Source organism: Sciurus carolinensis, chromosome 8 (assembly GCF_902686445.1).
Source record: "Sciurus carolinensis chromosome 8, mSciCar1.2, whole genome shotgun sequence".
In the NCBI taxonomy this organism is placed as follows: domain Eukaryota; kingdom Metazoa; phylum Chordata; class Mammalia; order Rodentia; family Sciuridae; genus Sciurus; species Sciurus carolinensis.
In genome coordinates this window covers 138,142,935-138,165,100 of record NC_062220.1, presented here as the reverse complement: position 1 = coordinate 138,165,100, position 22,166 = coordinate 138,142,935, and the positions used below count along the sequence as shown (strand labels likewise).

General features: G+C 68.0%; 1 protein-coding gene across 21 annotated transcripts in view; it reads left to right on the top strand.

The window, feature by feature from the left end:
* Ncor2 (nuclear receptor corepressor 2) overlaps positions 1 to 22,166 on the top strand; it is a 137,257-nt gene that overhangs the window by 61,737 nt on the left and 53,354 nt on the right. For 18 of the 21 annotated variants that reach the window (XM_047562872.1, XM_047562877.1, XM_047562887.1 and 15 more), the window contains exons 9-14: positions 5,016 to 5,082; positions 8,573 to 8,745; positions 9,375 to 9,468; positions 11,317 to 11,495; positions 14,507 to 14,561; positions 16,114 to 16,212. In XM_047562872.1, the coding sequence (XP_047418828.1) occupies positions 5,016 to 5,082; positions 8,573 to 8,745; positions 9,375 to 9,468; positions 11,317 to 11,495; positions 14,507 to 14,561; positions 16,114 to 16,212 (667 nt within the window). The remainder of the gene's footprint in view (positions 1 to 5,015; positions 5,083 to 8,572; positions 8,746 to 9,374; positions 9,469 to 11,316; positions 11,496 to 14,506; positions 14,562 to 16,113; positions 16,213 to 22,166) is intronic. The other 3 variants (XM_047562874.1, XM_047562892.1, XM_047562890.1) reach the window with 1 other exon arrangement.

Here is a 22,166-nt window from a genome sequence, read left to right as displayed (position 1 = left end):
TGGTTCCATGGTTGAGCTGTTGTGAGTTGAGCTGCTGTGAACACTGATGTGGCTGCATCACTGTAGTAGCTGATTTTAGGTCCTTCGGGCATAAACCGAGGAGGGGATAGCTGGGTCGAATGGCGGGTCCATTCCAGGTTTTCTGAGGAGGCTCCACACGGCTTTCCAGAGTGGTTGTTTTTCCTGGGCGTGACTTTTGAGAGCAAGGGCATTGAGCTTTTATCCGTTAGAGGAGGCGACGTGGTTTGAATCTCGTGTGTGGTTACTGCTAATGAAAGCAGCTGTGGAATCCAAACCAGAGGAACCCCGCGCCCGCTTGGGTGGTGGCTTCGCGATCCGCCGGTCCTTGTCTACGGAGGCTAGGCCTGGGGGCACGGTGGCGCGCTGTCCCTGGGTCGGCCTCCCGTGAGCTCGGTGGCCCGGGCCGGTGCTCTCCACGTCTGAGTCTCCGGTGAGCACGTTTCTGTTGGAACCGGGCGACCAGTGGTCAGTGTGATGCTTGAGTCTCTTAGCAGGTGATCCGCTGATCCGTGGTTGGGGTTTCTCTGTTCCACGGAGAGTGTCGCTGTTCCGGGTCGGTGGGGTCACCGTGGGGTTGGGCAGTCACTGACCTGCATCGGAATCCCCGGAAGATGGAGGACGGAGGCAGAGCGGGGCTGCCTCAGCTGGAGAGGGCAGGGGGCCGGCGGTCGAGGGACCCTGGGGCTGAGCAGCAGCCGGCACGTGGGCCACCAGGGCAGGAGTGTCCCGGCAGCAGGGTTGGAGGTGCGGAGCCCTGTGGCCACACGAGCTGACCGAGGCTGGGCCGTGGGCTGGGCGGGGGCCGTGAGGCCTGAACCCTGCTTTATTCCAGGAAGGTTTCCATCGGAGTTTGTCTTCCGAGTCCGTGTCCACGGCCACAGGGGGAAGGGCCTGGGCGCAGGGGGCGTGGGAAAGCCCCTGCCGGAGGCCTGGGGGAGGTGCGAGGCCCAGGGACGCCCAGGTCGGGGCCAGGCACCTGGACAAGGGCCAAGCCGCCTCTCAAGGAGGTGGGCGGCACGGGGCCTGCTGGGACCAGGAGCATCGGGCTGCTGCAGCGGGTGGCCCAGCCCCTCCGGAGTCAGGGTGGCCTGTGTACCTGGCCTGAGGGACAGCGAGGCCGGGAGGGGCACGGCCAGCTCCCCGTCCGAAGTGCACAGCCGCGGCTCAGTACGGCCAGCGGCAGCGCTGTCCCCGCCCCCGCCGCGCACCCTGGCGCCTCCTGTGGGGCAGTCCAGCTCTGAGGGCGCGTGGGGCTGCCCGGCCTGAGTGCGGCGGAGGCCTCGCTCACCCTCCCCTGGCCCCAGGGGGGTGGACACCATGCGGACCTGGAAGGGGAGGCCGTGCGCCTGGGGCGGTCAGGGTGGTGGCCGCTGGGCCTGGCCTGAGCCCGTCGTGACGAGGCCTGGGCTCCCCAGCAGGAACTAGAGTCTCACAGGTCCAGCCCGGGGCAGGAGGTGCCGGGAGCCCCGGGGCCTCTGGAGGCCGTGCGGGCTGCTAGCCTCCCTGCTGAGAAGCGGAGGCCCGACCCCGTCTCCCCGGCGGCGCCGTTTCCTGCCGTGAGCGCCTGGACTTCGGGCTGTGGCAAGGCGGCCCTCGCAGGCCGGTGGCTGGGCCTGGGCCTGGGGTCTGGGCTGCGCGCCCGGCTGCCTGCGGGCTCTGGTGTGCCCCGTGGCCGGCCGCCCACTCCCGGTCTGCAAGGCAGGGAGACCGTGTCCTGTTCGGCACACCACGGCCTCCGGCTTCCCTCCAGGTTCTCCTGAGAGTCGCGAGTCAGGCCCGAGTCCCTCGTTCTGCACACGGTTCCGAGCCTGTGTTGGGGCCCTGGGGAGACGCAGTGCCGGTGCCCGACCTGCCCGCAGGGAGACAGACACGAGCCCTACGCACGCGGCACGTGCCGGCCGTGACGAGGACAGTAAGCTCGTCCGGCTGGGGTCGGAAGGGAGCCCTGCCTCCCAGGGCCAGAGGCCTGCCGTGCTCCTGGCCTCGCCTGCCCGGCCGCCTCGCCCCGCTGCCGAGGCTGCTTCGCGGTGGGCGGTTGTCACTGAGCGCCCTGTGTCTGCGTGCTGGCCAGAGCGAAGGTGGATTTCACGCTGGACTCCCAGCTGCGTGGGCAGTTTGGACGTGTTGAAATCACCCGGATGCGGCCTGCCCGCCCTCCGCACCTGCCCGGTCTCCGGGGCTCCCTGCGGGCACCCGCGGTGAGGCTGGGCGCTCTGGCCTCTCGTGGGGACATGGCAAGGCGCCTCCAGGGTGTTCTCTCCAGGGTTGGCCTGGCCTTCGGCCCGACCTGCGGTGGTTCAGGTCGGCTTCGCGGGTGTCCCGTGGGGCCAGCCGAGACCCGTGGAGGGCAGGATGCAGGCGCTGCCGTGGGGCCGCTCTCCTCGGCCTCTGGCCCCTGGTCCCGGTCCCCGGGCTCTGTCGGACTGCGGTTCCTTCCCTTCCCTGTCTGACCTCCTCGTCGGGTGCAGGCAGCGAGGTCTGGAGTTGGCACGTTGACTGGAGGCCCAGAGACGCCGAACGACTTCTCCAGGATCACACAGCCGAGCGCCTGGCCGGCCTGACCTGGACCTGTAGTCCAGGCTCTGCCTATGCCTGGCTGGGTGACCTTGGACGTCACACGGCTTTGCTGTGACTCGGTGGCACAGAAGGCGGGGGTTCCAGATCCTTGGTCGGAGCCCAGCGGCCCCTTGCAAGGCTGTGCCTGTTCCCCCTGCAGTGGGGTCGGCCTCCCAGCCCGTCCTGCCTGTGGACCCGCCCTCCCTGCTCCCCTACAGCGGGTGCTGCGTCTCCCTCTGCTGCCCGCTCCTCCAGGAAGCCTCCCAGTGCCTGCCTTCCAGAGCCCAGGGCCTGGGCAGCACCTCGCGCGTCTGCCCGGCTCTCAGCCTCCGTGGGGCCCGGTCTCCTGTCTCCTTCGTCCCGTCAGCCTCCTGACAGTGGGGCCATTTCAAACCCGCCTCTCCCAAGGCTGCGGGAATCCTGTGCGCCAAGCCGCCTGTCTGTCAGGACTGCTGGCACCCCAGGCTGCTGTCACATGCGGCCACCAGGAAACAGGCCGGTGGGTGTGGGAAGACCACAGAGAGAGAGGCTGCCCCCAGGTCCCGTTGCAGGAGCCCGGGCACCAGGGGACAGTGGTGGCTTCCTGGGGCAGTGCCAGTCCTCCCGTGACCCTGCTGCCCCGCCCGGGCTCTGTGCTTGGGAAGCAGCCCCAAGGCCAGCCTGTGCAGGGTCGCCTTTCCTGACCCTGCGGCTCGCTGCGGTCTGCGGGGAGGGCCTGCCATCCGCTTGTTCATGCAGTGGCTCCTTTGCCTTGCTCTGGGCTCCGGGGGCCTGGCCAGCTCGTCTGGTGATCGGAGACTTGGAGGTGGGTCCTGTGTCCTTTTGGCTTAGTTTTTCCTTCTGGCAATTCTCCCCCACTCCTCTCTTTTTTTGGTCCCAGAATGCCTTACCACTGAGCCACCTTCTTTTTACTTTTTATTTTATTTTGAGATAGGGTCTTTCTTACTAAGTTGCTGAGGCTAGCCTCCAACATGGGATCCTTCTGCCTCAGCCTCCAAAAATGCTGAGTGCGGCCACGGTGCCTGGTTCTTTCTGACAGTTCTTTAGGTCATTCTGGGCTCTCCTGTTATGTCCTGGCCTTTCCTTCCGGAACCCTAGCTCCTTTCATTGGAGACACCAGCACCTTGGTGCCCAAGACCCAGGCTGCCGGGCTGTCAGTTGCTTCTGCACCTTCTCGGCTGGAGGTCCTTTTCTCTGAAAGCCCACCCAGCTTCGCCGACCTGGCCTGTGGCCTCTCCTGTGTCCCCGCTGCCCTCCGGGTGCTCTCTGCTGCAGGGATGTCCCTCCTGCTTTCCGCAGGTGCCTGCTCTGCCCACCCCAGGCGCTCTGCAGCTGCCAGCGCTCAGTCCTGGAATCCCTGCCTCCTGCCCGTCTCGCCCGATATGTGTGGCCCCTCTAGCCGCACCCTGCCCGGGCCTGGGGCCACATCCCCCATCCCCATGTGGCCCCCTGGTGGTCACAGCACTTGGTACAGAATCAGTGGGGAGCTGGGGTGTCGGGATGAGGGCGCCTCAGGGATCTGGGAGCTCTGATGTGCTGAGAGCCACGGCCTCGTGGTCTCTGCCCGAGGACGCTCAGGGCCAGCGCCGGCCCTGTGGGGGTCGGCTCGAGGTGGGCCCAGGCGGGGCCTTGCGGGTGTGCCTGGGGCCCTGGGCCCTGGGCCCATAGTGGGCACCTGTGGTGCCAGTGGGCGTGGCTCCTGGTCAGTGGTTTTGAGCTCTCTGGAGGCTGCAGAGACTAAGGGGAAGTGGGCCTCCGGGGGGCTGGCAGGGGGCCAAGTGTCCTGCCCGCAGCCGGGAACCCGCCGCGCCCTCCTCCCTGCCGCCCTTGCTCGCCAGGTCTGGTCCTCGGGCTCGCCTCTGCCTGCCTGTCTCCCGGCGTCTGTCTGTCTCCCTCCTGCCGCCGTCTCCCCGGGTCTGTCCTCCTGGCCTGTCCTCCCTCTGGGCCGCTCTCCATCTCTGCCTCCCCGCCTGTCGCGACCTTGCCGGGTCCTCGTCTCCATCACTTTCTGCAGGGCCGTGGCCCACCTGTGCGTGTCCCCTGCCACTGTGCTGAGCGGGGCCGGTGCCACCCGAGGCCTGAGGCCCTGGGTGCCCCCCAAGGTGTGTGCCCTGCCGGCCTGCCCCTGACCCACTGTGCCTCATGGTTCCTGCGCGGCGCAGGGCGTGTCCGGGAGTCTCGGCCCCTGCTCCGCGTCGGAGGCAGTGGGCGTCTGTCCGGTTTTCTGTGGGCAGGTTTGGTGACAGGAGAGGGGACGGCACAGTCGCGTCTGCTCCAGGCCCCTTCCCGTGGCAGGCGCCTGGGCGGGGAGGAAGGATAGGCGGCCTCTTGGGTCCTGCTGGGGCCGGGGTCCTCCCCTCACGGAGGCGCGGTGGTGGGGTAGCCAGCTGGACCCCGCGCCGCTCACCGGCCCCGTCTGCCCTTTCCCTCCTGTGCAGAAACCAGGCGATGCGGAAGAAGCTCATCCTGTACTTCAAGCGCAGGAACCACGCTCGGAAGCAATGGGTGAGTCGGCCGCCCCTGCCGGGCGTCCTGGGGCCTGGGGACAGCAGAGGCCCCTCAAGGCCAGGCCTGTTGGGCCCCTCTGGGCTCCGCGGCTGCCTCACCTCCAGTATCTGGGCCGTGGAAGGAAGGCCAGAGAAGGCCAGAGCCACGGGCGGGAGCCAGGCCCGGCCAGGCTCGGCCCGTCCCAAGACCCGCGCTCCAGGCGGAAGACGGGTGGGAGCAGTGGCGGGAAGCAAGGTCTCCAGGCCCCAGGCCGGCCGGGCTCGGAAGGACCTGCGGCCCAGGCTGGGAGTGGGGTGGCAGCAGGGTGACCGGGCACTTCGGGCAGGGAGGCTGGCGGAGGGGGTGGGCAGGCGCTGGGGGTTTCCGCAGGGAGGGACTGTGTGCGCTGGGCCGTGCGGGGGGTCAGACCTCGGGAGTGGCCTGCAGGCCTCCGTCACTCCTGCGGCCAGCATGGCTGTTTCTGCGGCCATCTCACAGACACGCTGAGCAGGCCGGGCCAGCGGAGGCCTGGGTCCCCCTGAGCTCGTGACCCGCTGAGGAGCGGGGATTGCGGGGGCTGGTGTGGGCTGGGGGTGACGTCACCGGCCCTACCCAGGCCGCAGGGCCGCTCGGAGGCAGTCGTGTCGGGAGGAGGCTGAGGGAGGTCTGAGGACGCCGCCCACGGCAGCAGACGGCCCGGGTTCTGGGTGGGGTGACAGAGGCTGGGCCCATGTGGTCTCTGGGACTGGGGGCTCCCCTCGTCTGCAGGGTGGCCCCTGTTCCCTTCTCAGGGTCAGGTCCTCTGTGCAGCTGCAGGGCTGGCTCAGCCCTGCTCCGTGTAAGTGGCATACAGCAGGTGACAGCTGTGTGCTGCTCAGACCGAAATGGGACGGTTGGCTGATCAGATGCCTCTGGGTGCCGTCATTGAGCACCGCTGTGTGCCGTCTCCCAGTCGCTGGTACCTGGGGTGCGGGGACTCGGGGAGCAGAGGCAGCTCAGGCCCCGGAGACCCTGCCTTGGGTGCTGCTGAGCTCGGGCCCGTGGGTGCTCAGTCCTGTGAGGAGGGAGTGTTCTCAGCCGAGTGTGGACTGGGAGACGGAGGCACAGCAGGGCCACCCGAGGCCGCGGGGTGGAGGAGCCTGGGTTTGAGCCCAGCAGCGCCCCCTCTGCACCTGCCCTGGCGTAGGGTTTGGAGTGGCTCCAGGTTCGGCGTCCAGGGCTTGGCGACCCAGGCTGGTGGGGGCAGCCTGGTGGAGGACACACGGCGGGTGCCTGGGGTAGTGAGGGCCGCTCCGGCTGAGGTGCCCATCTGGAGGTCACGGTGTCAGCCGAGGGCACAGAGAGTGCAGGGCCCTGAGGTAGGAGGCAGCCGGCCAGGGCAGTGCCCGGGTGGCAGCGGCTGGCATGGAGTCACAGATGAGATCACAGGGATGCTGGCCCTGAGCTGGATGGAGCGCTTAGATTTCATCCTCGACACGTGGCTGCCTGACCCGGTCCTCACTTAGGACTTTCCCGTCACGTCACAGGAGAACGAGGCGAGGAGAGCGGGATGCCCCACGCTCGCTGTGAGCTGGGGCCAGGACCCCGGCCCAGGAAGGGCAGCCTCCCTTCCTGCTGAAGGTCACCTGCAGTGTGTCCTCACCCTTCTGCCTGGCCTCACCGGTGTCCCTCGTGTCCTTGCCGTGGGCAGGTCTGCTGCAGGGGATGTAGTTCACCCCCAGAGGGTCCCTGCGGCCCTCTGGCTGGGGGCGCGGCTGAGGGAGGTGGCGGTGGTTTGGGTTCTAGGCCGTCGGCAGTGGCTCCCGGCTCCGCTGAGGCGTGGAGGGAGCTGGCGTATTCAGAGGCGGAGAAGAAGCCCCGGGGCCTGGCGGGAGGTCGTGGGGCTCTGCAGCCAGGCCCCGCCCCTCTAGGCCCCAGGAAGCCGGAGCCTTCAGAACCGGCTCTGTCACCAGCCCGGAGGGCCTGACCGCTGGGTGATGCCTGTGGGCGTGACCTCGGGGCTGGCCTGCCCCGCGGGGGTCAGACCCCAGGGGAGCCCACCCAGCGTGGCCTGGCCCTCGCTTCCCCCCCCCCCCCCCAGCAGGGCTTTGCCAGGGATGCAGGATGGGCTCCCGGTGCCCCACAGGGTGCTCCCCATCCCGCTCCCCCTGCAGCAGGGTGCTGGCCCGCTGTGCCTGTGTGCCCGCGTGTGTGTGCGTGCGCGTGCCCGCGGTCTGCTTCCGGCCCAGCTGGTGACCCCACCCTGTGCACCACCAGCGACTTCCCCCCAGGGCCTGAGCCGCTGCAGCCGCCCGCGGTGCCAGCCCTGGCCTCGGGCTGGGCGAGCCCACGTGCCCACGGCAGGCACAGCCAGGCCCCAGCGGGCGGCCCTGTGGTTGGTGTGGGGGGACTTCCCTGTCCTGGGCAGGCGGGGAGCTTCCTCTCGGGCCTCAGTGCCGGTGGCTGGGTGTGGAGTGCGGCTGGTGTCCCCTCGGGGACATTCCTGTGGCGTCCTGTACTGCGCTCAGCGTCAGTGCCCGGCTGCCCATTGGTGTGCTGCTGTCCCCGCCGGGGCTGGCAGACCTCGGCCGGGCTGCTGGCAGGCGCTGTGGCTTGGCCCTGCCCTCCGCGGCTCTCCTGTCCGGGCTTCCTGGTGAGCTCCGCGCGCCTCTCCCCTGCCTGGCCTGCAGGGGCCTCTGGGCAGGGGTCGAGGGGGCCCGGGCGGTCCCCATCCCTAGTGGGGGCTGGGGAGGTCCTGCCACCTGCACTTGTGGCCACGGTGTCCCTGAGCCATGGACTCGGGGGCCTCGGGGCAGCCCCCCTGCGGGGTCCGGCTCTGCACCTCTTGACGCAGCCCCGCTGCCCTGGGGATCGTTGCCGCTGGCCTCTCAGGGCTGGGCATGGTCACAGGCTCCCCTGGGCCATCCGCTGAAGTGGGAGGGGCAGAGCAGCTGGTGTGAGGTCAAGAGAAGGGCTTCTGACCTCATCGGAGCCTCGGTTCTGACCACGTCCGTCCACCTGCTGCTGTTGGGGGGTGGCCGGGGTCTGCTCTGTGGACAGGCGCTGTCACCTTGGAGGGCCGAAGCCGGGCAGCTATGACGGGCTGATTGGGAGCTTGTTTTCAAAGTCTGTGCAGTAGCAGCAGGCTGCACCGTGGCTAGAAGAGAAGGACTTCCTTGTACAGGAGGGCAGAGCCTCTCAGGAGCTGCTAGGGTTGCGGAGCGGGGCCGAGCCTGGGGCCTGGGAGCTGGTCCTGCCCAGGTGCACCCTCCCTGGGCCACGCAGATGCCCCCAAGCCAGGCTGTCCGCAGAGCCGGGGGTGGCTGCTGAGCCATGGAGCTGTGGCTGGGTCCAGGGTCTGGACTTGGAATTTCATTGATCTGTGATTAGCTGGTGGCTTCCGGACCGGGCGAGCCTCTCCAGGAGGCCAAGCCAGGAGGCCGTCCCTGGATGGGAGGTGGCTCGGCTAGCCTGTGTGGTGGGGGAGGCCAGGCCGGCCGTTGGCCCTCAGTGCCCGCCCTGCTTCCAGGAGCAGAAGTTCTGCCAGCGCTATGACCAGCTCATGGAGGCGTGGGAGAAGAAGGTGGAGCGCATCGAGAACAACCCCCGGCGCCGCGCCAAGGAGAGCAAGGTGCGCGAGTACTACGAGAAGCAGTTCCCGGAGATCCGCAAGCAGCGGGAGCTGCAGGAGCGCATGCAGAGGTGAGCGCCGCCTCGCTGGCGGAGGCCCGGGGCCGCGGCGGCCGGCGCTCCTGGTCTGCCGGGACTCACGTGTGCAGCCGCGCACCTGCGGGCCACCGCTCGCCCCTGAAGGTCTTGCTGTGCAGGAAACTGGGCTGGGGACGGGGTCGGGGCTCCTGTCTGCGGTGGCCGTGGCCGTGCAGGGCGGGTCCCGGGCAGGTCCTTGGTGACAGGTGCCTGTGCTTCTCTTGGTGGTGATGGTGACGAGAGCTTTTGGTGGCCTACGACCTCGTGGTCCAGGACCCGCTGGGTTCCCTGGGACAGTGCTAGGGGCTGGCCTGTGTTCTAGCCCCGTTGCAGAGCAGGAAGCGGAGGCACTGGGTGGACGCGGCCAGCACTGCGAGGCGGCCAGGGCATGAGCGCAGGCCTCTGCCGCTTGCTGTCAGGGGCTCGGAGGTGCCGGGCCTTCACTGCTGGGCGAGGGTGGGCTCCCGGCCTCCTTGAGCCCTTGGCCTGGGCTGGCCGTGTGGGTGGACACCTGGTCCTCTGCCCCCTCCTTCCCCTTGTGTCCCTCACCCTCTCAGGACGTGGTGGGCCTGGTGTCCTGACTGGCTAGGGGATGGTCCTGACTTTGTCCCTCTGGTCCCCAGCAGGGTGGGCCAGCGGGGCAGTGGGCTCTCCATGTCGGCTGCGCGCAGTGAGCACGAGGTGTCTGAGATCATCGACGGCCTCTCAGAGCAGGAGGTGAGTCCACAGCCCCAGCTCAGCTCCTGTCCTGTGTCCCCACCCCAGGGGCTGGTCCTGGTGGGAAATAGGTGCAGCCTGATGGTAGAGGCTCAGGACTGAGGCTATGCGGAGGACCAGGACTAGCAGTACCGGAGGCTGTGACCCGCCCGGACCGGCGGACGAGAGGAGGCTGCGGCAGGGCACCGAGAACCCCTGCTGCCCAGGCAGGCAGGCAGTGGGGCGGGCCGCCGGCTCTGGCCCCTGGTTCCTCGTCTCCCCTTGGGCACACCCCAGACGCCAGCCTCAGGAGCCCTGAGCGGCGGTTTCCCGGTCAGCTCGGGCCCCGAGCCCAGCCTCCTGGAGGGTCGTGCCAGGACAGAGAAGAGTGGCAGCCTGGCTCTGCTCCCAGCTGCAGCTTCGGCTCCAGCTTTCCCCTTGGGCTGCACACCTGAGACCAGCCTTGGTGACCATGGTCACTGGGGCCTTGGGATGGCCAGGAAGCAACAGGCCCCATTCTGTCCCCTCCTAGGTCTTGGGGTCTGGCGTCCAGCTCGGCATTCTTTTCCCCTGTGCCCACAGTGTGGTGGCCACGGCCATCACAGAGGGGCAGGCGGCCTGCTCCTGAGGCCTTTTGCCGGGGGTTGCTCCGGCTCAGCCCCCACGGCTCTTCAAGTTGGGAGTAACTTAAGTGAGATACAGTTAAGACCCAGTTCCCGGCCACACCAGGCACAGCGAGGCGGCCCGTAGCCCTGGGGTGGCGGCCCCGTGCCCAGCCGTGTGGTCCACACCTCCACCACCCCACCAAGTCCTGGTCCACGCTGCACCCAGTGCTGACCTTCAGGCCCGTCAGACCCAGCTGATCCGGAGTGGGCCCTGGCTGGGCTATAGTGTCCTGGGTCTTGCCACCAAGCTGCCCCTGTGACCGAGGCAGGTGATTCAGAGACTGTCCGGCTGCTAAAAGCAAAAAACCAAAACATGGTGTTTCCACCGCTCAAAACTGCATGCTGCCAGCAAAGGAGGCCGGAGGCCTTGGCTTCGCCTGCCGGCACCGCGGCTGAGCTCCTTCCCGCTCCCTGTCCTGCCCACACCCTGGCTTGGTGGACGCCCTGGGTGAAGGAGGAAGGCGGCCCTGTGCCCTGCATTCCCAACCCACAGGCACGGCCGCTGCTGTCCAGGCTGACCCTGCGCCCAGCCCTGAGCCCCTCAGCGGGCTCTGGCCACACAGGATGCAGCAGCTAGGGCCTGTACTTGGCATGAAGGTCGGAAGTGGACATGGGGACTGAAGTGCCCCTAGCTGTCCCAAGGTTCCAGGACCGTGTGAGGGAGGGTCTGCAGGAGACTGGACCCTGACTGTCCCTCTCAGCTCTAAGTGGTCAGAGCACAGGCCCAGCGGGGAGGGCTCAGGAGGGCAGCCGCAGGCGGGGAGGAGTGGCCCTTCAGGGAGGAGCAGCCCTCTTCTCCTCTTGGGGCAGGAGGCTGGTTGGAGGCCACATGCGGAGGGCTGGCCTCTGGGCCCTTCTGGCCGGCTCGGGGCCGGGCCCCCTGCTTTGTCCCTGGGGAGGCTGGATACGGGTGGTGTGACCGCGGCCGCCTGTCCAGCGCGTGGCAGGCGCCCCTTCACCTGCAGAGGACCCTGGGGACAAGCTGCTCCCCGTGGGCGCCCGTCTTTCCTGGGAAGGAGGATCGCGGCCCTCGGCGCAGATGGAGTCGCGCTCCTTGCGCTTCGCCCAAGGCCCGCCCTCCGTGAGCACTGGCGCCTGGACCCCACCTGCCAGCCTCGCTCTTGAGGACCCCGCGCCCGTGCCGCCCCCGCCCCCGCCCTGCCTGCCGCGCCCTCCGACGGTCGCTCTGCCCCTGTCGCTGCAGAACCTGGAGAAGCAGATGCGCCAGCTGGCCGTGGTCCCGCCCATGCTGTTCGACGCGGACCAGCAGCGCATCCGGTTCATCAACATGAACGGGCTCATGGACGACCCCATGAAGGTGTACCGGGACCGCCAGGTCACCAACATGTGGAGCGAGCAGGAGAAGGAGACCTTCCGCGAGAAGTGAGTCCTCCCGCCCGGCCCGCGGGGGCCTGGGACCAGACCTGGGATCCCCACCGCGAGGTCCCGCAGGCCCTCTGCCCGCCGCCTCCATCGCAGAAAAGTCCAAACAGGGTCATGTTCGGGTGCCCGACGGGCCTGAGCTTTGGGAGGCGCTGTTGAGCCGGGTCCAGCGAAACGCGTGGACGGCTGTGGGGAGCACGGCTGTGGGGAGCACGGGCAGGTGTGGGAGGCGGAGCCTGCCCGGCCTTCCGGTGTGGTTGGACGGGCTGCCTCGAGCGGGGCCTCGATCCCCGGTGCTGCGGGTGTCCTCTGGGCCTTGGCCCTGCCCCGTCCCTCCCTCGTTACAATCTGACCACGCCAGCCCCTTTACACAGCGAAGAAATGGAGGCTCGGAGGTCTGAACAGCGGCCACGCAGCTTGCCCACGGTGAAGGCCAGATTCACCCCCGGCCCCCGTGGGGAGGTTGGGGGTGCTGGAGCCAGGCGGCTGTGGGAAGCTCGAGTGGCGGGTGCAGCGGTGAGGCTGGGGGGTCCTAAGTAGGGGAGATGAGTGGGGAGCGCCCCGATGAAGACCCCAGAGCCCCCCGAACACCCAGGATTTGGTTCCGGGTGGACCATGTCCATGGTGAGGACCTGGGGTGTGACGTCCAGCACAGCAGACCCTCTCTTCCTGCCCAGGTCCTAGAAGGGATGGTGGGTGTCAGTCCGGCGCTGGCGAGCCTCCGTGGGGTGGCCATGAAAGCGGGCCCTCCGCCGGAGGAACCCGGGCCCCGGGAGCGGGACTGGGAGCGTGGGGCGCACACAGACCTGCGTGCCGGCCAGGAGGGCAGGCAGGGAGGACGCCTGCCTGCGGCCTCGGGCCCGAGCCTGGAGCAGTGCCTGCCAGGGCCAGGGCCCACGGACTATGCTGCGTCAGCCCTTTTCAGAGACCCCGTGGGATGGACCAGCTGTGGGTCAGTGGCAAGGTGCGGGCAGGTCAGCCAGTGCAGACTCCAGGATGCAGGACCAGCACAGCTGTCCAGAGGATCTTGGGTGGAAAGCATTGTTTAGGACGGCATTTCATGGCCAGGAGCATTGGCGCACACCTTTAATCCCAGCGGCTTGGGAGGCTGAGGCAGGAGGATTGCAAGTTAGAGTCCAGCCTCAGCAACTTAGCAAGACCCTGTCTCAAAATACGAGATAAGAGCCGGGATGTGGCTCAGTGACAGAGCACCCCTGGGTTCCATCCCTGGTACTGAAAAGAACAGCCTTGGACTGTGAGCTAGTGAAAACCCAGCCAGCTAGAGGGTGGTGTGGTGGCCTCACGTGCCAGGGCCATCTGGGAGAGGGGCAGCACTCGGGGGCGGGCCTGCGGTGGGCAGGGGCCTCCCTGCTCGGGCACGGAGACAGCCCTTCCCCCGGGGCTGGCATCTGGGTCTCGGTGGGCGTGAGCGCCCTATTGTCAGGTCAGGCCCCGTGTTGGACGTACTGTACGCCCTCCGCTAGGGAGGGCCGAGGCCCAGGGTCGCGGCGGCTCCGCCTGGTGGGTCTGACTCTTCTTACGAAGGCTTGGGGTCTCCTGTGGCCTCTCCTCCCGGGATGTCAGGCGCTCTGCAGGCCTGGCAGTCCCACACCCCGTTGGTTCAGGAGCTGGAGTTGGGGGCAGGTGTCTGCTGCCGGCTCCGCTTGTTGGGAAGCAGCCGCGGCGGGTCCTCATGGCACGCGGTGTCACTCCGAGGCCTCAAGGTGCTCGGGCTCCGAGGCTCTGTGTGGAGGCACACGGCCTCCGTGCAGCCGCGGCGATGCAGTCTTCCCGGGGCCCAGGGGAGCGTCCTGGACCCGCGCCGGCCGAGCTCCAGGGCGCTCCGTGCCTGACATGTACAGGGTCTGCGGGGACGCTCCCCTCCTCCCGGTGCCCAGGGCGCCCCATAGCCAGTGCTGCCCGAGCAGCGCAGAGCAGGGCCCCGGGCACCCCTGGACCCCGCGTGGGCTGTCGCAGATGTGGAGGGCAGTGGGAGGCGCCCTGCCCGCGCCGTCTCCTGCAGGCCTCGGCGGGCGGGGCGGGGTCCGTGGCCTGGGAGATCCCCGCGTTTGATCCCTGGGAGGGCTTGGAGAGGGATGGTCCCCACGCAACATGGTGGGCAGGGAAGGGCACTGTGCCCCGGGTGAGATGGCCGAGACAGCCCGGCTCCGCCAGTGGCCTGAGGTGGCCAGAGCCCAGAGCGGCGAGGCCAGCCACTTGCCACTTCCTCCAGGAGGACGGGAGGCCGTTCCGGAGTCTCCAGTGTCTGCCTGGTGGCCAGGCAGGATGAACGCCGGCACTTGCTGGTCCCTGGTGGGGGCTGTCGCCCCTGCCTTGCTGACCGCCATGTCCCCTGTGGAAAGCTGTGGGGTGGTGGCAGGTCGAGGGGATGCTGGCACTGCGGCTGGCACCTCCTCCCAGCGTCCCTTTGGCCTAAGCAGGCCGTGACCCACGTCCCCACCCCCACCGTCCCCTGCTCCCTGGCCCAGCCGCTTCCCAGTAATTCCTGGCTTCACAGGAAGCCCGGGGCCCAGCGCCAGCTCCCGCCTCCGCCTCCAGTGCACTCTGGCCGCCTCCTTGGCCGCCGGCCTGGCCCCTCCTCCCGCAGGCACAGGCCTCTGCTCCGCCTCCCTCAGGAGCCCTGCTGCCTGGCTGGCCGTGACCTCTCCCAGGCAGGCCCAGCCTCCCAGACCCAGCTGGGAGAGAGCAGGGCAGACGTTAGAGGGGCCCCGCGGCGGGCGTCGTGCGTGTCCTGTCTTCCTGGAAGCGTCTCCAGCAGGACAAACACGCGTCTTCAAAGGCACTGCAGCCATGACTCACTCCCAGGAACGCCCTCGCACCCGGGCCCACCCCGCCGCCCGCCCTTCCCACACCCCCGGCTTAATTGCTCTGAGTGGGGCGGTGCCCGCCGCGCTGGGCCGCAGAGATGGCAGGCTCCTGGGCACTCCCGGGCTGCCCTGCAGGGATGTTCCCCTGGGCCCAGCCTGACACAGGCCCCTGTCTTCCCACAGATTCATGCAGCACCCCAAGAACTTTGGCCTGATCGCTTCGTTTCTGGAGAGGAAGGTGAGTCCTGTCCATGGCTGGCAGCCGCAGTGCCGGCCCTCCTCGCTGCCCGCAGACCGCCTCCCCTCCTTCCTCTGGGGGCGGCCGTGAAGGCCCCGCCCTGGCCTGGGGCGGGGAGGGGCATCAGGCTGCCGAGCGCGTGGGAAACCCAGGAGAGCCGTGCGGGCAGCCCCACGTGCCCAGCTCCCTGCCAGCTCCTCAAGAGTGCGGCAAGTGTCCTTGTCACAAGTTGGGGATGTGACCCGGAAGCCCTGCTGTGCCTGGCGTCCCCGGTTGGGCCTCGTGGGCAGGGGCCGCCTGCCTCTCGGGGCCCAGGAGTTGGCTTTTTAGGCCCAGTCGTGGTCACTGTGAGCTCTCTGCTGCCCAGGTGCCAGGCCAGGCTTGTGGCTGGCATGTCCCCGTCCACTTGGACAAGTGTGCTGACACTGGAGCCTCACCTTGTTCTCTAGCCTGAGCCTGGAGTGCCCCCAGGTCACGTTCCTGGGGCTGGGGGCACCTGACAGGCGGGGCCCTGGGCTCGCAGGCCGTGGCAGGAGCCTGGGCCCTGGGTGTGGGGTCCGGGCAGTCACTTTAAAGGACAGCACGGCCCTGACGGCTGACAATCCTACGAGGAGGAGACGGCCGCTCTGGGGAGGCAGCTCTCCCTGCCGGAAAAACCAGTGTGGAGAGGCAGCCCTATAAATAGCCCGCCTTCCAGCGCGCCGGTCCCAGGGCGCGGAGGCTGGGCAGCGTGTCCAGAGCTGGTGGCGCAGTCCCTGGTGGGAGGGAGGCTCAGGTGGGAGAGTGGACCCTGCCGTGGCCCCCAGATGAGAATGACAGAGGTCCAGAGGGTCAGGACAGGAGGTGCCCACCGGGAGGCTGGCAGGGCAAGGCCCAGCACCACGTCCAGCCGAGCGCCCACAGCTCCTGGCCGGGTGTGCTGACGGCCTCGGCCAGGGAGGCACTCCTCTGCGGGCAGCGTTTGTGGCCGGGATGGCAGGGGCTTGGGGAGCAGGCTGCGTGTGTCTGACCTGCGGGGCTCTTGTTCAGGGCGACGGGTCCAGCTTCCTCCACCGACAGGCCTGTGGACTGGCCTCTTAGGTGGTTCCCGGGCTGGGGCTCGTGTCCCCTTGGAAAGGATTGCTGGCCTGCGGGGGCTGCTGCCCGGGTGTGCGGCCTTTCCGAGGGCGTCTGGTATTGCACCTGTCGGGGATCAGACGCAGGCCCACGTGGGAGAGACCACGGCGGGGCGGGAGCAGACCTGGGGAGGGACGTGGACCCCGCGCATGCAGCTGGGAAGAGGTGCTTCGGGCGCCAACGTGGGAGAAAGGAGGCCTCCTTGCCAGCCGGGCCTGAGCCCACGGTGCTGTTGTCAGCCATGTCCCCCGTTCCCCGGGCTGGCGTCACCCTGCGGTCTTCTCCCACGAGTAGCCTAGTTGGCCCTCCTGACGGCCCTGTGAAGCGCATACCCCTAGCGCCCCTTTCAGAGACGGCGGGCAGCCTGCACGCGGTCGCCCAGCCCGTCTCCAGAAGGCGGGCTCCTCTCCGAGCCTGCATCCTCTCTGCCTTGCAGACGGTGGCCGAGTGTGTCCTCTACTACTACCTGACCAAGAAGAACGAGAACTACAAGAGCCTGGTGAGGCGCAGCTACCGGCGCCGGGGCAAGAGCCAGGTGAGAGGTGGGCATGGCTGCCAGGCGGCCAACCCTCGCCGGGGGCTGCACGCAGAGGGTCTGGGAGACTCTCGGGGTGCCCACCCTGCTGGCTACAGCAAGTGTCCCCAGCAGCAGAGAAGAGAGTCCAGGAAGAATGGTCACTTGCTTCTCAGCCTGGAAAGTTCCCCGCTCCTGGCTGGGTGATCCGCGGTCCCTGTGGTTAAAAGGCCACATTCCCCAGCGCGAGCTTCCCAGGACCTCCTGGGTGGTCTGCAGACTTGCTGTCCTCTCCATGTGAATAGCTTTGTGTTTATTTTAGTGGATGTTTGAGACAAAAAACAGCCTGTGCTTGGGCCTGCCGTTGCTGAGGGGTCCCAGCCAAGGGCGAAGCTGGGGGACCGTGGTAGGACAGGGACTGGCAAGAGGACGGGGCCGTGGCCGCCTGCCACCTGCGTGTGTGAATAAAGTTTTATTGGGACACAGCCCGACCATTCGCAGCCCTGTTACCACAGCAGCTGGTGCAGAGCCTGGGCTTTTGCCAGCTGGCCCTTTGTAGGGAGCGTCGAGGGCCTTGCGTTCAAGGAGAGAGCCGCTGGTTTGGAAAACAGTCCATAAGTGACGGTCTGGGTTTTGGGCTCAGTGACGCCTTTGAAGGGGATTCTGGGTAGTTGTTGTTTGGATGGAGGGAGGGTAGGTGTGTCTTTGGTCAGTCCCACTTCCCTTCCCACGTGGGCATCCAGGGTGACCTTTCCAAGTGGGAGTCTCCCTGGCACAGAGTAGGTCCTTGCTCTCGTTCACCCGAGCCGAGTGTCATTCAGGACGTGAGTCTGGACGAGGGTCAGCCACCCTGGCTGTGTTCTGAACGTTGGACTGAAATGCCCGTGACTGAGCCCTTGTCCTTGTCCTCGTCCTCGGGGTCTTTAAAGGCGGCAGTATCTGGTTTGTGGCCCAGGTTTCCCCGGCTAGTTTCAGTAGCCGCACCGACCAGCCTACTTGCCTTGCCCGGTCATGGAAACCAAGACTCGGTGACCCGGCAGTGTGGCTCCAGAGGCCCGGCAGGGGGTGGCGAAGAGTGGACCACAGGGGCAGAAGGTCGGGAGGGGTGGGGCAGAGCGTGGCGTCGAGGGGCAGTGCGGAGCGGTGGGGTCAGGGCCCTGCAGACGTCTCCAGCGCCCCTGTCTGCAAAATCCTGTGTGGCGCTTGGTGTGCCTCCTCTCTCACCAGCCTCCCTGGTCCCCTGGCCAGCCTTGTGGGCCCTGAGGTGGGCTCTGGAGGGGCCCTTCCAGGTGGTGTGCTGGGGCTCTGCCGAGGGGCACCATCGCCTCCTACGTGCCGAGGACCATGCACCTGGAGGAGCAAGAGGGCAGCGGGCATCGTTGAGGTGGGGTCTTCCCAGGGTCCTCGGGGGCTCCAGGGCTGCAGTGCCCTGCCCTCCCCGTGGGAACGTCCTTCATGTTGACCACCCACACACTGGACACAGGGGCTCTGCTGGCTGAGCAGACCCCAGGAGGCTGTGACCGCAGCAGGACGGGGCTGGGGGAAGCCCCGCAGGCTGCACAGGGAAGGGCCCACGAGCCAGGGGAGCAGAGCAGTCAGTGCCCAGGCTGGGGACAGGGGGACAGACGGCAGGGAGTCCGCCCGGCAGAAGAGGGCCAGCGCCCTGGGCCTCGGACGAAGGAAGAGATGGGGGCCATCTTGGGGACCCCCTTTCTTCTGTCCACCTCTGATGGGAAAGCAGAGCTGCTGCTTTACGGGAGAGCAGAGCAGCGAGCGGCCACAGCCCTGGCCTGGGAGGCACAGGTGGGCGAGACCTGGGCTCACCAGAGCTCTGCGCCCTGGCCAGCTGGAGCCCCTCTGAGGCCACGTGCCCTGAACGGCTGGTCTTCCGGGTTCTTTTTTTGCGGAGCTGGGGACTGAACCCAGGGCTGTGCTTGCGGGCGGGCACGCTACCAACTGAGCCGAACCCCCAGCCCCCTTCTGAGTTTTTGACGATGAGCTAGAAATCTGGGTTTAAGTGCAGTTGCCCGGGTTTTAAATCTTAGGTCACTTCCAAAAAGAAAACCAGACCAAACCGCGAAAGCCGCGCAGACCGTTTGTGCCAGTCACCTCAGGCTCGCTGTAGAACCCCGTCCCCAGCTCCCAGTGTTGGCCCCAGGATCCTGTGACGGGGACCAGGTCGGGCTGGAGTGGGGTCCGGGGTCCCCGCGGCTTCTCCTGCCTGCATGCACAGCAGCCTCGGGGGGCGGGAGCGGCGGCTGCTGGAGGTCCACCCTCTGCTCAGCTGGTGTTGGGGCTGGGCTCCCGGGAGGGACAGCTGCCTCTGCCTGGCCTCTCGGACAGGAGAGCAGGTCCCGCTGTGTGGTGGGGTCCTAGGGCGGCCCTGCTGACCAGCTGGTGCATGCTGGCCTGGCCTGCGCCCTCCAGGGGTGGAGATGTACACCCAAACCCCAGGACTGCTGCTGGACTAGGCAGAGCCGGTCCTCGCCACCACCCGCTGGCCTGGTCAGGAGCACAGAGCAGACTGGGCCTCCCCTCCGCCCAGGGTGGCCTCAGGCCCTGCGGCCTGTCGAGAAGCCTTGGTGCTCCGCCCCTTGCTGGGTCCCCTTGTGGGCACCCGGGGTGATGGCGCAGAGGCTGCGGTCTCCCGGTGGCCGGTGCTGTGAGTGCTGGGACCTGTGCTTCCAGGGCCTGCAGCTGGGCATGGGCATCCTGGGCAGGCTGGGCCTCGGGCCCTGGCTCTGGACCTGCTGTTCCGTCTTTCTGACTGGTGCTTGGCCAGCCTGGAGCCCAGAGCGTGGCTGCCCTCTACTGTCTGTCCTCGTCTCTCTCCCAGGTCCTTGTCCCGGTGCCTGTCCCCTTCTGAGTGACCACAGGTCACACTGATGACAGGCCACTAGTGTCCACTCCACTCATGGGCATGGCAGATGCTGCTGGATGGGCCTCTGCCTCACCTCTGCAGGGGACACTGTCTACCCTGACAGGCTGCGTGTGGTCATCCAGGGGCATGTATTGAGTGCCTGCTGCATACCAGGACTTTTAAACACCACCTTTGGAGGAACATTGGAGTGCAGTGCTTCAGGCAGGTCCATTGTAGGTCAGCCGAGCTGTGTCCACACATTCCAGACTGTGTGGACAAGGAGCTGAGGAGGTGGATACTAGGTGGGACTTCCCAGGTGCGGACAGTGGGCACCATGCACTTCCCAGGCACCACCTGGTGGAAGCACACTTCCTGAGTTGGCCGGCTTATCACCCAGGCCCAGGAGCTGGGGTCCTCCTCCTTGCCACCCCTGGCTGGGCAGGGTTGACCTGGGAGGCTGTGGTTGGCTCTGAGGGGCAGGAGTGACCCCTGGCGACGTCTGGGCTGAGCCCTTTCCTGGCATTTGGACTTCTCCGTCCTCGGAATCTCACCCCTCAACCCCAGCAGAGCCGGGCTGGGTCCCTGTTCCTGCCGAGCCCCCGCCCACTGGGGAGCCTTGGCCTGAGGGTCACCTGCGGGGGCAGGCGTGGGTGGAGAACTGCGGCAGCCTCACCCAGCCTGGCCCGCGAGGGGCTCTGGAGCTGGAACAGCCTTCCTGGGGCTCCCCGGTGACCTGACAGCCGGCAGGGGAGGCAGCACGCCCTGCTGCGGGGACTCTGGCCTCTCTGTTCCTCGCTGAGCCTGTGTCCAGGGCTCACGGAGCAGGGTTTATGGGCCTGGCGGGTGTCAGAGCTGCCCGAGCCCTTGACCACGCCTGCGCGGCAGGACGCCGCCACATCACTCAGCCCCGTCCGGGGGTGTTCCCAGCAGGCTGGGCTCCCGCCGCCGGCCCTGCCCTCTCATTACAGTGGCCACAGTTGAGAACCAGAGTGGGGACAGTGGTCACAGAAGCTCATGACCAGCAGCGTGGACGTTGGTGTCTCTGGGCTCAGCTCTCGGACCCTCCAGCCCTTGGCCACCAGTGCTCTGCCTGGCATCCTCTGCCCTGCAGGCGAGGGTTGTGGCTGGTCGTGGGCACTCCTGGGTGTGCCGTCCAGAAGCCCGGTGTCCTGACCCAGGGAGCTGCAGGCCCAGGCACGGGGAGCCCCTCCCACCAGCCCCAGGAAACCCCACGCCCACCAGGAGCCTGGCCCCTGACAGGCCGGCGAGCTCACAGGCTGGACCTGGGCCAGTAGCCACCCCTGGGCTCGCAGGCCCAGCTGTCCGCTGTGAGTCACAGGCCGCGTGGGTCAGCTTGAGAGCTGGTGATGGCAGAGGTTCATGGGGGTTCATGGAGGCCGGAGCTCGGGGATGCTGTGTCCCCTGGACAGCCCTAGCGAGCCCCAGGGAGGGAAGGCCAGGTGGCAGGCCCACAGCAGCAGGGCCGGGGGCAGCCACCCAGGCCTTCCCATGGCGATGGAGCCACGCGGCCAGGGTGGCATGTCCCTGAGGGTGAGTGTTCCTGTCCCTCCCTCGCTGTGTGGCCCTGGAGGAGGGGCCAGCTGGGGGACAGGGTGGGCCAGAGCTCTGAGGGACCTTCTCTTCCCACAAGATGGGACACCGGGACAGGAAGAGTCTGTGCTGGCCCCGGCGTCCTAGCCTGCCCTTCCTGGCTGCTGGGCCCAGGGAGGAAGTCGGGGGTGGAGGCCCCACTTCCCCAGCTGCCGTCTGGCCACCACCCTGCCCTGCAGCGCCCGTCCTGGTCCCGTTGGCCACCTGCCTCTGCCCGGGCACCCTTCTCTCTGTTGGCGCCTGCGCCCGCCCTCACCCACCCTCTGCGAGCGGGCAGGACCCCTCCTCGCCAGCCCCACCTCCAGCCCCCGCGAGCCCCCTGCCCAGGCACGGCTGTCCTTGTTCCTGTTGCTGTGGCTCTCCCTGGGCCTGCACTGTGCACAAGGACATGGTGACCTGGCAGGCGGCTCGGGGCAGGCGGCCACTGTGGTTGTGTTGCTGTCCAGGGCCTGGCCACCCCTCAGTCCCTGAGATCCCTGGAAGGCTGGTGGCGGGGACCTGGGGGCAGGCCAGGCCTCGGTGCCCAGGCCAGGGCGAGGGCGCCTGCTTCCTGTGGGAGGCCCCGGGTGTCCGGGCGAGGCCGGACGGGCCTCTAGCCTGGGGCTGTGCTGTCCTCCCGGCTGCCCCGGCTGCAGGCTGGTGGATGTGCAGCTTCGGGGCCGAGGTGCACAGTTGTCCCTGGTTCCCTGCCCAGCACTGCTGGGGAGAGGCTGGCCTTCCCCAGGGGAGGCTGTTCTTCGGGGGGTCTGACCGTGGGCATGGAGCGGGCAGCTGGGGTGCCGGGCGAGAGACGTTGGAGGGCTTGGCTGCACGTGGGCCAGGCCGAGCACAGGGGAGACCTGGCCCCTGTGGGCCCGTCCTCCACGGAGCACGCCCGAGGTGGAAGGGACGGAGCACGGGTGCTGCCAGGCAGGGCGTCCTGGGCATCACTTGCCCGGGGCCCAGAGCCGGCGGGGCCCCTGTAGGCGGCGGCCCGTTCAGGTGTCTGCAGAGTCCTCGTGGATGCAGCTGCGCGTAGGTGGCTCCCTGTGGTCAAGGCAGCAGAGCCCGAGCCTCCTCAGGAGGTGAGCCTGCAGGAGCAAGTGGCCAGCTCCCAGGTGCTGGCTGAGAGGCGGAGTCGGGAGGAGCAGCAGGCAGGGAAGCCCCAGGTGGTGCAGGCGCAAAGGCCCCGGGGCAGGGCGACTGTGGCACCATCCAGGAGCCTGCAGTGAGCCCTGAGGGGGTCCCTGAGGGACCGGTAAGGCGGGGCAGAGTGCCCTGGTGTCGGGTAGGGACCTGGTAGGGACCTGGATGTCATTGGGGCAGAGGGGAGGGTCCCACTGAGGAGCTAACGTGGAGCCTGAGGCTGGGGTGTGGCTCAGCGGTACTGGCTTGCCTAGCCCGAGGCCCTGGGCTGTCCCCAGACAGCCCATATGTAAATAAGGTGGTGCCCTGCTGCCACACCCCCACCTCTGGGCCGACCCCAAAGCCTCCCTCTGCAGGGGCGCTGCTGAGTCTGGGTGGG